Here is an 18,000-nt window from a genome sequence, read left to right on the forward strand (position 1 = left end):
AAGAGATAACAGCGACTGACTGATGCAGCTGACGCCTCTAGCGAGTCAAGACAACGTGGCTCTGTGTTACGGCCTGAGATGCATGCACCGTGATCCGCTGATAGCGAGCCGGTGCTTTGGCAACCAGAGAACACCGTCGCCGCCACAGAGAAAGAGGGAGGGTACACGCAGCGGCGAACGAGGGCGGCAAGAGCGCGCGCAGTAATTGGAGTACATGCGTGGTCGCCACCACAGGGAAGGAGGAAGTGGTGGAGCGCGCGCGGCCCCGGCTGCGGAGCTGGTTACGAGGGACAACGCCAACGGCGATGATGACGCGAAACGCAGGAGCGGGCGCCAAACAGCTGCGGTCTAAAATTTGACAGCTGTCGTTTTACAAACACGAAAAAAAATAGCTCTGGAAATGAGATATGAAGATGAAGCATGCAGAACTTATACAGTAGTGGTGACACTTGGGAGCTTACACAGAAGCAAAATAAAACAATGAAATAAAGCGCAAACAATAATTAGAACTCCCGTCACCCAAGCTGTCCAGCTTGGCAGCACGCAGGGCCATGTGATGTGGTCTCGTGATGTCAAGCAACCAGCTCACCTGCCAACAAACAAACACCGGCGAATTCTTGTTCTAACTGTCGGCCCAGTACTGCTTACACCTGCCAGCCAAGATCATTCAAGCAGGTATAAACTTTTGAAGCGAAGCTTTACTGCGCATATAAAGCCAGGGTCGCAGCGCAGAGCAGCAGCCTCTACTGCGCATGCCCCGAAACCGTGGCAACCTGCTGAGCCGTTCCATAGGCGTTCCGCCGCTACGCTCGCTGCAGAGAGGAGAAAGAGAGCAGTGGCGTCTCAGCAGATGCGCGCACTAGCGAGGAGAGAAGGGTAGTTTCCGCAATGTCCATGCGCCTGTCTCCGCGGAGAGCTGACCGAGTCGAGCAGGAAAGAGTCTGCCGGCATTGCATGCGCAGGGCATGAAAGTGGGTTCTGCCGAGAACGCCGCTGAATTCTGGTGTGTTTAAAGGAACGCTGGTTATATTCGATGCAAAAATCGGTCGCCCGCAGCCAAAGCTTTTGCTCCAAATTCAGTAGCGTTGAACCCCCCTAATTTTTGGCGGAGTGGGACGTCTGCTGCTGGACCAGGGATGATCTCAGTATTATACGTAAACATGCGAGCGTTTTCTGTTCAGCATAAAGTAGTGAAGGGCTATCACTTACAACAGGCCGACTAGTAAAATAGCCTGCTGAATATACATCTGTCTTTTATCCGGGCCATAATATTGCAATACCTTTATGTAGTATTTATGTTGTGATGTATATCATCGACATTAGACTTTATTTAACATATATTTTCTTTCTTTCGTATGCTTCCCTTTTTCTTTTCAAGTAATTTCCACATTTTCCGAAACTGTCATTGCCATGTTGAAATAAAAAAATGGAATAACAGCCTACCTTCAAAGCGACTTTTTGGTCGTGTAATTTATCGGGCACTGTCAAAATATTAACGACCTAACAAAACAGTGAAACGAAGCGATCGATGTTTTTTTAGCTAAATAGCATGTTCTGACGACAATTTTGAATAAAAGGGTTTTTTACATTTTGCATAAAAGCCACTTTTAAAGGTGGCTTTTTAGGGCGCATGCGAAAGAAAGCTGAAGTGCTCATTCCTGCTTCCAGATCTTGTGCCGATAGAGATGCTACCACCAGGTAAGTACTGTAAAACAAAGAATTTTGCTATGAAAACCATATATATATATATATATATATATATATATATATATATATATATATATATATATATATATATATATATATATATATATATATATTACCGTCGACGGAAGCATACCTGCGCCCATGAATAATATGCGAAAACTCCAGCAGAAAACTGGCTGTCTGTAGCTTTATCAGGCATTAGCTACCTCAAAGCGCCCAAGGTGTACACTATTCGAGGTTTTGTTGCTTACGCAAATATGGAATGCGTGCATGCTGAACGCCCCCCCCCCCCCCCCCCCCTACATCACTGAATTCACGAAGTTAATACCTTTCAGTGTGGGCGGGTAGGCACAGTCCTGCGCTGACATAGGATGCAAGAAGCAACTACGCTTTTATCCAGCGACTAGCAGACAATCGCTTCACACAATCCTTACCTCACAACAGTCGCCTTGCGGATCAAGCCAAATTCTACGCAACGCTTACGGCAGGATAATGCGAAAATACGACAGCAATAGGACTGCCAGACACCTGGAACAACATATTGCAACGCGGGAAGTAAGGGTAGTCATAACAGTGGGAGATCCTGAACTATCAGAGATAAAAACAAAGAAAGCATAAACTGAATTGCAGATCCCCGCCGTGGTGGTGCAGTGGTAAGACGCCTGATTACTGTGCCGAAGTACCCGGGTTCGATCTCGACCGCGGCGTCTCGATGGAGGCGAAACGAAGAGGCGTCCGTATGCTGTGCGATGGTGGTGGTGGTTTAATATATCGAAAGGGAATAGAGGTATGCATGAGCGGGACCTTGAAGATCCGGCCCTTGCAAATATTAGGTGGAGTCCCTAGTACGGGACCCATTGGCGTCGGCCGCTGCCCGCGCGCGCTGGCCCAGGCCTTTTGGGCCTGCATGTCATAGAAGCCGAGCACGATTGCCTCCCAGTTCTCCCGAGTTGGGTTGGGGTGAAAAGGAATAGCAAGCATTCACCATGTGGCAGATGTCCGAAGACTTCTCCGCACAGTGCGGACAACTGCCCGTGAAGGAAGGATTAAAATGTTTGAGTGCTGCCCGGCACAGTAGAGTATGGGTATAGGGACGGAGTAAAAGCCGCTCCTACGCCTTAGACCTTTACTCGGGCGAGTATAAAATCTATGGCAAGATTCATAATAAAGAATACCCGTGTTTGAATTCGAAATCCTGATCTAAGGGGTCGAGCGAGGAAGCCCGGAAAGAGCGCACGGGCGGTGGTGTCGGCTGTCTCATTCCCCTCGAGACCTGTATGAGCAGGAGCCCGTGCTATGTTCCACTGAGTGGGATCCCAGGTATAGGTTGCAGTTTTGAAGTAGTCAGTAGGCCAGGTATGGAGCCCAGCCTTGCTCGACGTTCCGACAAGCCCCTCGCGAGTCGAAGATAATTGTTTTGGAATCAATGTGGGCAGCAGCAATGGCGACCTCCCCAGCGTGAGTAATGTTGCGGGCGCGAAATGTAATCCCGTTAACTGTTTTGGACTGGTAGACCACTGCGACCGTGTACTATCCCCCATGGGGGGGGGGGGGAGGTGTACACGTAATAAGTGCCGGGTTTTAACCCATAATGGCGGCCCAGGGCTTCTGCCCGCGCCAGGCGCTGGCCATTGTGGTCTTCACATGTCATGTAGGAAGAGGGCGTACGTGGAGGGCGCATCTCCACTCGAAAGGGAGACGTACACACTCCTCCATAAGGGTGGTATGTTGGATGTGTAGCCGGGCAATGAAGCGGCGACACGACAGTGTCTTAGAAAGAGGTGTGTATTGGTTGGTTAAGTGAGCCTCTCGGATCTCCCGGAACGTGTTCACCATGGCCAGCCCCAGGAGACGTTGGCTGGAGGTGTTGACTCGAGGGCTCTCTTAAAACTTAAAATTTTGCGCAGGATGACTTCGAGAGCATCCCCGTCTTGTTTCGGGATGCTATAATAAGGAGTCGAATGCCGGATTCGACTTTTCACGAATACATGCGTCAGCCGCAAGGCGTCTTTGCACCGCAACCCCCATGTTTGTTAGAAGCCTGGCGGACCATGCGGCCCACCTGCCCCCCCCCCCCCTTTACAAAGCTGGGCCAGGGTAGTGTCCGACCGTCTATGTTGATGAATGAAGAGCCCCATTACCCGGACTTCTGTTTGTTCAGAAATTAGTCCAGTCTCCAAAGAGAGCTCAATTTTAGCCGTACACTTTGGCGATGGGCGTATGTGTACAAATTCAGATTTTTGAGGGGAGCCCTGACGGCCGCAGCGGCGAGCATAAATGTCCACTATGGTTCCCGCTTGCTGCAGGTTGGGCTCAATATCTTCGAGAGAGCCTTGCGTAGCCCACAGGGTGATGTCATCGGCATATAGCGCATGCTGCGCCCCAGCGATAGCCTCCAACTGGGCCGGCAGGTGCATGATAGCCAGATTAAACAAGAGAGGAGACAGCACTGCATCCTGTGCTGTTCCTCTGCTTTCAAGTTGGAAAGGGCCATGTTCAGTATCCTGGATTTTAATGTAGGATTGGCGATCTGTCAAAAATTGCCGAATGTATCTGAACGCGTTGCATCCCCAGCCGGTTTGTGAAAGATGAGCGAGTAATACCTCATGAGTTGTTGAAGGCTCCCGTCAAGTCTAAGGCGGGTACGACACTGTCGTTGTGGGGGCATTAGCGCACGTTGAAGATCCCCACGTGATCGAAATTACTCCGTAGCCCTCCGCTACCGCTCCTCTTTCTCAATTTCCACTTTCACTGCCACCTTCCTCCTTTCCTTACGGGGCCGTTCAGGTGTCCACAGAAACAGGTGTGACATACTGCGCTTTCCCTTCCTGTGGACCAATTTTTTTATTATTATTATTATTATTATTATTATTATTATTATTATTATTATTATTATTATTATTATTATTATTATTATTATTATTATTATTATTATTATTATTATTATTATTATTATTATTATTATTATTACCGGAAGTGTTTGCGAAATGCCTTCATGGCTAATTACGTTTTCGCATGCGTACTCAGGTTTTTTAAATATTCATGATGAAAAATAGCGCAAAAAGTACACGAAGGACGGAGGGACGACAAGGACGTGTATTTTTTGCGCTATTTTTCATCATGAACTTTCACCAACTCGCCCAATTTTCGGCACTTCTAAATATTCGATGGAAAGCCATATTTCGTGAGCTCCGGTGACACACATCCCTGCGCACATTGAACGATGTTCTTTGCGCCCGCACTGCCTGATAAACAAAAGAATTCGCAATAAGCAGCGTAAAGTAGCACCGATATTACTGCCTATAGGGCAGCCGTCATGACTAAGGAAATGATCCGATGTGCTTACTGTGGCTGTTAAAATGGCATAAAGCCAGATATAAAAAATTCACATCCGATTCGCGTAGTTAATCGTATGCGAAGTAGGCGCACAGCCCTTCTTACCCCTTCCGTACTTTTCCATGCATTTCACAGCTTATGCTTCGCTTTGCTTTGATACGTCCTCACGCATATGATTCCACTCTGTATATTGTTTATTCTGTGAAGAAGAACATGAGCCCTTTTTTCTGGATGATGATGAAGAGGAGGCAATCATTGTGATCGCGCAGATCATCGTGCTGGTTTGATCATCGTGCGCTTCCTCGCCGACCTCGATGCCGTCCTCGACGTATAGATTAAACCTTCTTTACACTTGGTGGAGGTGCGGCCTGATACCCTTGCCTCACGCTGGAGCTTCGCACTCGCACGCTACCGGTAATCCACATGGCCGAAGACGAACACCCACCAACTGCCCCGATGACCCCGCCGGTCGTCTGCTCTGGCTCCTCACGCCAGCGAGACCCTGCGCTCTTCAGTGGGACAGACGTCACCGACTGTGACGACTGGCTTGCTTCATACGAGCGAGTGAGTTCGTACAATAAGTGGGAGTACGCGACAAAGTTAACTAACGTTATCTTTTATTTAACCGGAGTTGACAACCTGTGGTATAGTAACCATGAAGCCGAAATCACGAATTGGGACTCATTTAGGGCGAACCTTATCACCGTGTTTGGTCGTCCTACTGTACGCAAGCTCCGCTCCGAACAACGCTTGCACGATCGAACGCAGCGGCTCGGCGAGACGTTTACCAGTTACATTGAAGATGTGCTCCACCTATGCAGTCGTGTATATGCCCGGATGCCCGAAGCACAAACGATCAAGCACATCCTGAAGGGCATCGAATATGACACCTTTCTCATGTGAACATCCCGGAATTTGATAACTGTTGCACAAGTTGTCAACCTTTGTCAAAGCTACGATGCGTTGCGCAAGCAGCGACTCCTCCCTCGACAGTCTTCCGCGCCTGTGGAATCACTTTCTGGCCTCTCCGCTACATCTGAGACCTCATCGCTGCTGCAGTAGCTCAAAGATTTCATCCTAGAGGAAGTTGCTCGCCAAATATCACTATTGCCCACAAACTGCGAGCTTTCCCGCAATTTGGCGCCCCTTCGACAGGTCATCGCCGACCGCGTGGCAGACGCCCTTCCCCCTGTCCATCTGCCAGCGCCCATTCCTCAGCCCACACAAGCCGTTCAGACCCTCGCATACGCCGACGTCCTTGTCGCTCCACCAATGACATGCGCCCCCGCTCCTGTCGCATCGCTGACGTACGCTGCGGTCGCGGCCCGACCACGGCCACCTAGCTACCCTGTGGTGTACGCTACGCCTCCAGCGCCTGTACAGGAATTTCTTCAGGCGCCACAGCCTTTCGTTCCGCCTCGTCCACAGCGCCGCAATCCATGGCGAACAAGTGATAACCGTCCCATTTGTTATTCTTGTGGATGTGCTGACCATATTGCCCGGTACTGCCGAAATCGCACTCCCGATGATGTTCTATCGCGCCAACGTCAGCTTCCTGGCAGCCAACCCGGGATCAGTACGCAGCCGCCGATTCATCTGCAGGTTCCGTTGTGAATGACCTTACTACCTTTTCTCCTCGCCGCTCAACCTCGCCGCGTCGCCGCTTCCTATCTCCTCTGCGCCGGCGTCACAATCTTGCGCAAGAGGAAAACTGAATGCCGCAGTTCCTGAGGCGAGAACTGCGCAACGAGCGAACTGTAAAAGGTCTCACGTATCTACCGCAAATCTGCTTGAAGTTTCTGTTGAGGGTGTTATTGTACTAGGCTCTGGTCGACACCGGCGCTGCTGTTTCTGCCATGGCTGCAAGTCTTTGCCGTTCATTGCGCAAAGTGACGACACCTTTTTTCAGGATTCTCGCTATGCACGGTAAATGCCCAGCCTGTAGAGCCTATAGCGGTGTGCACCGCTCGAGTCATCATTCAAGAAGTTGTGTACGCAATACAGTTCGTAGTTTTGCCTTCCCGCTCTCATGATCTTATCTTGGGTTGGGATTTTCTGTCGCGTCATAATGCGGTGATCAACTGTGCTCGTGCCGAACTGGAGTTTTTTGCGCTAGACGAACCGTCGCCAAACGTTCGTTTTCCCAAAGCCCTCGTTGCCGAAGATACTGATCTCCCTGCGTGCTCTATCGTTCTTGTGCCCACCGCTTGTGCTTTTTCCCGCCATACTGATGTACTTTTCATCCCATCGCCTATCTTTCTAAGCCGCAAAAATTTCCTCCTGCCTTACGCGGTACTTTCTGTGTCAGCTGGTCTCACCACGCTTTGGATTTGTAATCCGTTCTCATTTCCCGTATCCCTGCGTCGCGGTGAATGCCTCGACACATCCAGCTCATTGATTCTATTTTCCCTGGTGACGCAACACCCGCTTCACAGCCCACTGACTTGGCTGCACTCACACCGCCTGTCCTTGCGCTGGACCAGTCTTCTGCCGACGTTTTCCTCCGTTCCATCGATGCCAGTCTTCCTGAACCTCAACGCTCTGAACATCTCGCGCTGCTTCATCCGTTCCGTACTTCATTCGACTCTCACCAGCCTGCTTTGAGCCGCACATCAACTGTTGCCCACCACACTGACACCGGTTCCCATGCTCCCCTGCGTCAGCGCCCTTATCGAGTGTCTGCCACCGAGCGCCGAGTTATTGCAGGCCAAGTTCACACAATGCTTCAGAATGGAGTGATTGAGCCTTCTAACAATCCCTGGTCCTCCCCTGTTGTCCTAGTACGGAAGAAAGACGGTTCTATTCGCTTCTGCGTTGACTACCGTCGCCTAAACAAAATCAAGAGGAAAGACGTCGACCCTCTTCCTCGTATAGATGATGCATTAGACTGCTTACAAGGTGCTGAACTCTTTTCTTCACTCGATTTACGATCCGGTTACTGGCAGGTGCCCATGGCTGCGGAGGATTGCCCTAAAACCGCGTTTGTCACAACCGATGGCCTCTTTGAATTTAACGTCATGTCATTCGGTCTCTGTAATGCTCCTGCTACATTCGAGCGTATGATGGATACAATTCTGCGTGGCCTGAAGTGGAAGACGTGCCTCTGTTACCTTGACGACATCGTGGTGTTCTCGCCGGACTTTGCGACCCACCTCTCTCTACTGAAGCAGGTCTTGACATGTCTTGCGAACGCCGGTCTGTAGCTCAACTTGAAGAAGTGTCATTTCGCTGCTCGTGAGCTGACCATTTTGGGCCACGTGTGTCCAAGGATAGTATCTGTCCTGATCCCGCCAAACTTCGAGCTGTGACTGCATTCCCGAAACCTACTACCGTCAAACAACTAAGGAGTTTTTTGGGTTTGTGCTCATACTTTCGGCGTTTTATACGGAATTTTGCTTCCATTGTCGCCCCGCTGACTGAGTGTGATGATGCTGATTGTGTGTGTGGGAGTGCTCGAGTCATTCGAGAAGTGAAGTGCGGCCGCGTGAAGGGCGAGCCAGTGCGCGTGAGTTGGTTCGAGGCAGGAGGACGGGGTCGATGTTCCTGGGCGTCGCTGGCGGTTGAACTAGTCGTTCTGGGCCTGGCGGCATAGGCCGGCTCGCCAGAACCAGCCGCGCACTTGGTCCTGGATCTGGTGCCGCACAGCGCTTCGCCATCCTGCGAACTACTCCCGGAGGCAGCTAGACTGCTCCATCGTGCCTGCCCGCCGCGCCTGTGTCGCCGCACTGGTGCCGTTGCAGTACCCGGGCGTGACCCACCACAGTACCCCGGACAGCGACGCAGACGCCGGACGCAGACGCCGGACGCAGATGCCGAAGCGTGGCCTGCCGCGCTACCGGGCACTCGGACGCCTGGGCATGAACAGTATCCCGCGTCACACCCTGGCCGCCGGTCTCTGCCACCTCAACCGGAGTTCAAGCATCGTAGGACTCGCCTCAACCGGACTTCGAGCACCGTCGGACTCACCTGCACCGGCGTCGAGTCCACGACTGGATCAAGTCATAGTAGGACGGTTTTTTGTACCTGTCACATTAGCCCTTAAGATGTATGCGTGTGTGATCCGTTATCCAATAATGGTCAAGGAAAGAAAAGCGTGCGCGTGTCCGTGAACCTGATCTGTTGCCTGCCCAGAGCTCCTGGACGGACCTGGGCCCATAACATAACATCACAATTTGGCGAGCCTGCCAGGATTCCTAGAATTCATTGGATTCGAGGAATTAATCCGTCAGTGAGAGGGCAGAGTATCGAGAAAGGTTCGGGCAAACGTCATTTCTTGCCGTGCCAGATCTGAGCCGTCGTGAGGGGTGAAGATGGAGCTCGAGGCGTTGGTGCTGATGAGAGAGCAGCTAGATATGACGCCTAAATTATTCCTCGGCTAGTACGAAGAACAGCTTAGCATCGACAAAGAGGAATTAGAAGCGGACTGGGCAGAAACGCGAATGGATGGGCGGCTGATGCCTAATGCCGAACCCAAGCATTTGCACGTGGTATACAGAACTCCGTGAGAGAGAACAGCGGTTGAAGGCGACCGAAAAAACACTATTGGAGCTTCGAAAGCACGTGACAGCGGAGGAAAAAAAACACCTCGTTTCATGGTGTTGGACGTTACATAGATAGAGCTACTGGGTTGGATCAGAGCCCTAACAAAGTGACCCCACTGTTTAATGAAGCACATGGAGCATTACAGGCCGCAGCACCTGCTAGTAGGGTAATATCACATCTAGAGCATGAGGACAAAGCTGTCAAAGACTAAGGTATTTGACAGCCTTTAGCGCTACATGTGCTCTGTTTTGACATAGATACAGTTGGACACCGTCCTCATATGTTCACGTCAGTTCTTAACGAGACTAAGAGCTCCATAAGGACATATGTCTGCATAGAAAGGTGCGTTACTGACTGTCACAGTAATACTGAAAACGTAAGCACCTTCATAAAGGATCACAGGGAAGGAGTGTGCACCTATGAGAAGGTTGAGAATAAAGTCGTTGAGAGCAGAAATGTGAAAATGCGTGAAGATGAGAAAATGCATAACGAGAGTTAAGAGTCAAGACTGTGGCTGGCCTAGGTTATATAAAGCTGCTACGAAAGTTCGAGCGTGAGAAGCTTACAAATCGACTGTTGAGCAGCACTGGGAATGGTCCTGAATGTCGAAATGACTATCTTACTTTAGATACAGCTGCAGCGACTCACACAGCTGGTGAGGATCGCCGCCGGAAAGGTGGGCGACCGAGACATACCAAGAAAGGCACATATTCTGATAATGTTTTTAGACTATCTGGAGAACAAGCAGAGGCGAAAGACTGGCCGCAGCTCTTCTATGTTTCCAAAGCCGTAAAATCAGTGGTGGTTCATCTCAAGAAGGATGTTGGTGGCCGGAAAGAACACCTCCCACGAGAAGCAAGCTGTGCGAGAAAGTGCAGAAGTGCCTGCGTGCGGACACGTAGGTGGCTGCTGCACCATATTCGGCGGAAATAAATGTTCTTCCTCCTCCTCCACCATATTCGGCGGAAATAAATGTTCTTCCTCCTCCTCCTCGACGTGCAAAGCTCGTTTCCGCAAGCACATTCGGTTTAAGCCGAGGACGGAAATGAAACCACATGCCATAAAACAGTGGCATCGTACTCACTGCTGGAAAAAAGCAGCCTGTGAAATAATGGGAGATGTTGCGTCTTGGCATTATCGAGAAGTCGAAGTCCCTCTACCATGCGCCAGTTGTGGTTGTCAAGATGTCAGACAACGCATACGATTGTGCAGTGACTTCCGGGAGCTCAATAACGTCCTGAAGTCTGACTGTGGGTTCATTCCGCGCATTGATGCCGTCTTCGCCCTTGCAGGACAAAAAACGTTTTTCTCCAAGTTCGATTTTACGAAGGGTACGTTATTAGAAAGTCACTATGGTTGCTGGAAGCAGGAAAAAAAGCGGCTTTTTCCAGTATTTCAGGACAATACCACTTCCGATATATGCCTTTTCGCATCAAAACAGCACCACCACCTAAAAAAGGCTCTCACAAAACAAGACATACTACGACCGCAAGAGTCGGCCGGGGAAGCTACAGCCTGGAGAAAAAGTGCTCATCTTCCTGCCGGCCTATTCAAACAAACTATTCATGCAATGGCGAGGTCCTTTTGAAGTTGTGGGCGTGAGAAACGAGGTGAACTACCTCATTGACTTGGGAGGTGCAAAGGAACAATTCCACATCAACATGCTGAAAAAATATTAGAAACAGCGTACCAGTTTCCTCACCGTGGCTGTCGCCGCTGTAGAAGGAAACATGTCAAACACTCATCCCATCTGTCGCAAGAAATGTGACTACAGTGACTGTATCCCGCTATTAAGTTTGTGCCACGCAAGGACTGCCACTGATACAAAGGTGTCGCAAACTATGGGAACTTGCTTCCATATGAAGTGCGTAAGAGTATGTCAAGGAAATTGATAATGTGGACGCTGACTACGTAAGCCATGTGTGAACTTGGGCCTGCATTCTGCAGCCTTGTATTTCTTGTGTGCGATTCGTGATCCAATAATGGTCAAGGAAAGAAAATCGTGCGTGTGTTTGAGTGCTGTGTCTATGTTACATGAGCAGCGTGTGAAAGGTGTAGGAGTGTGTTTCTGGTGACTAAACAGAAATTTAAAAAATGAACTCGTGTGTTGGATTGTGAAGTTTTTGTGTGCTTCTGATTTGTGTTTATTATTGGTGTAGTTTGTTCTCCCCCCGCCACGTCTTCCCCCTCCCCGGCGCCAGAACAGTTGCAAGGAACTGTCTTGAAGCGGGGGGAGGTTATGATGATGGTGATCGTGCGTGGGAGCGCTCGAGTCAAGAAGTGAAGTGCGGCCGCGTGCGGGGCGAGCCAATGCGCGTGAGTTCGTTCGAGGCAGGAGGACGGGACAGACGTTTCTGGGCGTCGCTGGAGTTGAACTCATCGTTCTGGGCCTGGCGGCATATGCCGGCTCGCCAGCACCGGCCGGGCACTTGGTCAAGGAAAGAAAAGCGTGCGTGTGTTTGAGTGCTGTGTCTATGGTACATGAGCAGCGTGTGAAAGGTGTAGGAATGTGTTTCTGGTGACTAAACAGAAATTTAAAAAATGAACTCGTGTGTTGGATTGTGAAGTTTTGTGTGCTTCTGATTTGTGTTTATTATGGGTGTAGTTTGTTCTCCCCCCGCCACGTCTCCCCCCCCCCCCGCCGCCAGAACAGTTGCAAGAAACTGTCTTGAAACGGGGGGAGGTTATGATGATGGTGATCGTGCGTGGGAGTGCTCGAGTCGAGAAGTGAAGTGCGGCCGCGTGCGGGGCGAGCCAATGCGCGTGAGTTCGTTCGAGGCAGGAGGACGGGACAGACGTTTCTGGGTGTCGCTGGGGTTGAACTCATCGTTTTGGGCTTGGCGGCATAGGCCGCCTCGCCAGCACCGGCTGGGCACTTGGTCCGGGGTCTTGTGCCGCACAGCGCTTCGCCATCCTGCGAACGACTCCTGGAGGCAGCTAGACTGCTCCATCGTGCCTGCCCGCCGCACTGGTGCCGTTGCAGTACCCGGGCGTGACCCACCACAGTACCCCGGACAGCGACGCAGACGCCGGACGCAGACGCCGAAGCGTGGCCTGCCGCGCTACCGGGCACTCGGACGCCTGGGCATGAACAGGATCCCGCGTCACACCCTGGCCGCCGGTCTCTGCCACCTCAACCGGTGTTCGAGCATCGTAGGACTCTCCTCAACCGGACTTCGAGCACCGTCGGACTTGCCTGCACCGGCGTCGAGTCCACGACTGGATCAAGTCATAGTAGGACGGTTTTTTGTACCTGTCACTAAGCTGTATGCGTGTGTGATTCGTGATCCAATAATGGTCAAGAAAAGAAAAGCGTGCGCGTGTCCGTGAACCTGATCTGTTACCTGCCCAGAGCTCCTGGATGGACCTGGGCCCATAACATAACATCACATTGAGCTCCTCGGCAATACCTCAAACATTTCGCTGTGGTCACCAGCATGCGACGACGCCTACAACACCTTGCGCCGCCTCCTCACAGCCCCGCCCATCCTGCGCCATTTTGGCCCCCAGGCGCCAACGGAAGTGCACGCAGACGCGAGTGGTGTCGGCCTCGGAGCTGTGCTTGTTCAGCGCCCCTCTGGCTTCGGTGAATACGTAGTCGCTTACGCCAGCCGTACTCTCACCAAAGCCGAAGCGAACTACTCTGTAACGGAAAAGGAGTGCTTGGCCATTGTCTGGGCAATCACAAAGTTTCGCCCTTACCTTTACGGCCGTTCTTTTGACGTAGTCACGGACCATCATGCCCTATGCTGGCTTTCATCGCTCAAGGACCCATCCGGCCGCTGGCCCGGTAGGCTCTGCGTCTGCAAGAATACGATATCCGCGTTATTACCGATCTGGTTGCAAACATAATGACGCCGACGCTTTGTCTCGCTCAACGCTTCCAGCTGACCTTGCCAGCCTCTCCGTCTTAGACTCCGTGGCATCTTCTATCGATGTCAATGACATGGCTGCCGAACAACGGAAGGACTACCTTTCAAACCAATCAGCGATTACCCCTTCACGCGCTCTTCGCCGCCAAGCTTCCCAGTATGAGATTCGCGATAATCTCCTTTACCGGCGCAACTACAACTCTCAAGTGGTCGGAAATGGCTCCTCGTGATTCTGCGCCATTTGCGGACTCAAATATGTACAGCTTTTCATGCCGATCCATAGTGCGGCCACGCCGGAGTTTTCAAGACGTACACACGAATCCGTCTTCGTTACTATTGGCGCGGTAGGTACAACTCGGTTCTCAGGTACGTTCGATCGTGCCTGACGTGCCAACGCCGCAAACCTGCCTCTCCCTCCTCCTCCGCATTGGAATTGACCTCTATGGCCCTCTTCCGTACACAGTTGATGGCAATCGCTGGGTCATTGTCGCCGTCGACCACCTGACGCGATATGCCGAAACCGCCGCGCTCAAAGCTGCAACAGCCCGAGATGTGGCCGGTTTCTTATTGAAGAATTTCATTCTCTGTCACGGCGCTCCTCGTGAATTGCTCAGCGACAGGGGCCGTGCTTTCTTATCCGAAGTCGTTCAAGCCCTGCTTGCTCAGTGCAAAATCATTCACTGGACTTGCACCGCTTACCACCCGCAAACAAACGGCCTTGTTGAACGATTTATTCGCACCCTCGGCGACATGCTCGCGAAGTATGTCGTATCCAACCACACGAACTGGGACATTGTCCTTCCTTATATCACCTATGCGTACAACACTGCTACGCAATCTAGCACGGGTGTCTCTCCGTTCTTTTTGCTATACGGTCGGCATCCATCAGCTCCTCTTGATACTGTCCTCCCCTACAACCCTGCCCCATCAGAATGTACTACAGTGACGGAAGCTGCCCAGTATGCCGAAGAATGCCGCCAGATTGCCCGCACGTTCACGACCGGCTCTCAGTGGCGCCAAAAATGTCGCCATGACACCGATCAGAAGAATGCACCACACTTTGAGCCCGGCTCACTCGTGTAACTATGGGTTCCATACGGCAGGCCTGACCTCTCAACAAAACTAATCTCCAAGTATCATGGGTCTCACCGTGTCCTCGAGCGCACTTCACCAGTGAACTATATTGTTGAGCCGCTTACGCCATCTTCCGATTTGCGACGCCGTGGCCGCGAGACTGTACATGTGCAGCGTCTTAAGCCGTTCTACAATCCAATTATAGCTTCGTCCCCTTAAGTCGCCAGGATGGCTCCTTTTTCTGTGGGGGGCATTGTGAAAAACATGAGCCCTTTTTGCTGGACGCTGATGAAGAGAAAGCAGTCTGTGGAATTGTGATCGCGCAGATCATCGTGCTGGTTTGATCATTGTGCGCTTCCTCGCCGTCCTCGACGTATAGAATAAACCCTCTCTTACAATTCTCATTTTTAGAACGCAGCCGTTTGGCGCCCGTTCCTGCGTTTTGCGGCGTCGCCGTTGTTCCTCGCAACCAGCTCCGCAGCCGGGGCAGCGCGCTGCTCTAGCTGCGCACGCGCGCTACTGGCGCCAGAGTAGAGGAATGGGAGCGGTCGTTAGGGATAACGAGGTCGAGGACCTTGATCTTCTGCTTCACTTCTGTGAGTTGGCCATCCAGAATGACCTCAGTGAGAGAGGTGGCAGTGTGAGAGTGGGTGTCGCCGGCGGTCAATAGTTCTGATTTTTCAGGAGCACAGGCAAGGCCACAAGAAGCGGCATAGGCACTGACCATGTCTATCGCCGCTTGGAGGTTGTCTTGCATTTCGCCTTCATTACCATGGGCAGTCCAAATGGTACATCGTCCGCATAGATGGCGTGTCGAACTCTTGGGAGGCTGTTGAGTTTATTAGGAAAGTTATTCATGATGAGGTTAAAAGTAGTGGGGAAAGTGTCGCAATTTGATGTGTGTCCTTGGGGCCCAGACTGATGGGGGTGGTAGTAGTACCATCCCCATTAAAGATGCCTTTCCTATTGGTTAGAAAATTAGAAAAGCGCGTACATAGCAGTACGCACGACAACAACATTTGGAGGAGTTCAGGCTGGAAATAATGCATCTGTGAGTATATATCTGGTTTAGACAGATGGGTGCGAAAGCCAAACATAGAGTGCGGAAGCACGCCTTCATCTTCAACGTAACGGGCGAAACGGGTAATATTAACTAGCTCAAACAGCTCCCCCAAGCACGAAGTAAGGGAAATAAGGCGGAGGTGCTTAACTGAGAAGGGTTTCTTGGGCTTTGTTGTTGTTGTAGGGGTTATTTTATTATATATACAAAAGGAAGGAAAAGATGTTTGTCGGCCCTGGTATCTGCTATCTGATATCTGAAGCACCTGAACTGGGGCGGCTGAAATAAAAGGAATAAGGCGGATTTCAGCAGTCTTCCACGAGTCAGGAAGAGTTCCTTGGGCCCAACAATGAGTGTTGATGTATTCAGTCAAAACATAGAGGGCTGAATCGTCGAGATCAAACAATTTGTCGACGATTATGTTAGTTCCTAATGCGAATTTTCAGCGTAGCATCAGCTGTTTCACCTTTTTCGATAGATTGAGGCAAATATTTCGAGCAAGACACGTATGTATAATTACAGACAACTTTTTTTTTCCACATATCACTTCATGAAACACTCCACTAACTGTTTTTGACTGTCATGAACGAAGCTTTGTGGTCGGAGAAATGAAAAGAGCAATTACGCTATCGGCAGGTAGCGGGAGGCAGCGCGTGGGCCCATAGGAACGTTGGGCGGTGAAGAGGCAGCAGCGACTGAATGATGCCGCTGACGCCGCTAGCGAGTCAAAACAACGTGGCTCTGCGTTTCAGCTTGGGATGCGCGCACCGCGATCCGCTGACAGCAAGCCGGCGCTTCGGCAACCGGAGAACTGATTTTTAAAAAAAACTGATTTATTTATAGGAAGGAGAACATCATCGCTGCCACGTAGGAAGAGAGGAGGAGGGCATGCACGCGCGGCGAACGATGGTGAGAGGATCGCGCGCAGCAATCTGAGAACACGTGCGGTCGCCGCCACGGAGGAAGAATGAGGGAGGAGGAAGGAGTGCGCGCTGCAGAGCTGGTTACGAGGGACAACGCCGATGGCGACGGCGACGACGCGAAACACAGGAACAGGCGCCGAAGAGCTGCGCTGTAAAAAAAATTTGCCAGTGATGCAATCTGGCCCCGCCGCTGCGCATTTCCACATAGCGGCCAGAGCTGCGCGCAGTTAAGCAACGGTGATATCAGCATGCAGACCAGGATTCTGCTTACCTGTGTAGTCTGGGTAGGAGGAAGATGGCTCGGTGCAGAGATACTTTTTAGTAAGCGTGGCAACAAGATCCTCGTTTGTACCTGCGAATCCATGAATAATTCTGAGTAGTGCCGGTCGGTATTTCGCTCAGAAGAGTCAATAAGGACGTGTAGAATGTTCCAGGTTTTGGAGACACCGAGTTGGCTCCGGAAACTATAACTATGGTATACGATAGCTTTGATGGGAGAGAATATTCGCATAAGCAATTGCTCGCCACGTAAGGTCGGCAATATGCTGTTTAACCTTGCGATTAAGCTTTGCTTTTTCCAGCTCTTCGTTAAGGTGCGGCGGACTTCACACCGGTTGATGTAGATGGGGGTCAACAGCCGGAGTCTCGTTAGATGTGTGGAGAATTGTGGTGCACTTCTTGATCTGTGCGATTGATTTGATACCCATTCTTCGATATTTGATATATTTTCCGGGTGGGTTGCCTGGGTTCTTTAACCTACGATTCTTTAAGGTGCACTGGCATAGCACAGAACATGGGCGCCTTGCATTTCGCCTTCATCGAAAAGCGGCCGCCGTGGCCAGGATTCAATCCCGCATCCTTGCGCAGAATAGTCGATTGCTCTGACCATGACACCACTGTGGTGGAGTCGAACACAGTTTACTTTCATTTTCTTTTTTTTTTTTTCAGTTTCTTTACATTTCAGTGATGATCCGCCGCGGTTACGGAGCAATGAACCTTTAGGAGTGGAAACTCCGCTGTTTGCGGAGACCAGAAAAGGTCACAAGCCCGCGGAGCCACTATCATTGATTGATGGAATAACCTTATTTGATGAGGATATTCTTCGCGGTTGCTCCTTTTGTGGAGCCTTCAGCGCTGTTTGGTGTCCCTATTCCAGGACTCCACTTGCTTCCGCCGCCCGTAGAGCACACTGTATCAGACCTAGATGGTCTTCACAGCGGTCACTGGCCAGCATTGCATCCCATTGCTCTGCACTAGGGTATTGTATGACTTGTACCACGTCAATATTTTGGCACGCCCATGTTATATGATACATCGTGCCCCACACCACGGGCATACGTGCGAATATACCGTGGGGTTAACAATGTTTCGTACATATAGATTCGGGAACGTCCTTGTCTGTAGTTTTCGCCATATACTCGCCTCTTCTTTGTTGAGATCTTTATGTGGTGGCGCGTATCTACGTCTCGCCGCCCTATAATATGCA

General features: G+C 51.0%; 1 protein-coding gene across 1 annotated transcript in view; it reads left to right on the forward strand.

The window, feature by feature from the left end:
* The window catches only part of LOC146190163 (uncharacterized), a 94,566-nt gene that overhangs the window by 46,047 nt on the left and 30,519 nt on the right, over positions 1–18,000 (forward strand). The window contains exon 3 of the mRNA XM_084605428.1: positions 1,669–1,698. Coding sequence (XP_084461554.1) covers positions 1,669–1,698 — 30 coding nt within the window. The remainder of the gene's footprint in view (positions 1–1,668; positions 1,699–18,000) is intronic.

Source organism: Amblyomma maculatum, chromosome 5 (genome assembly GCF_055883805.1).
Source record: "Amblyomma maculatum isolate TAMU_Amacu chromosome 5, ASM5588380v1, whole genome shotgun sequence".
Lineage (NCBI taxonomy): Eukaryota > Metazoa > Arthropoda > Arachnida > Ixodida > Ixodidae > Amblyomma > Amblyomma maculatum.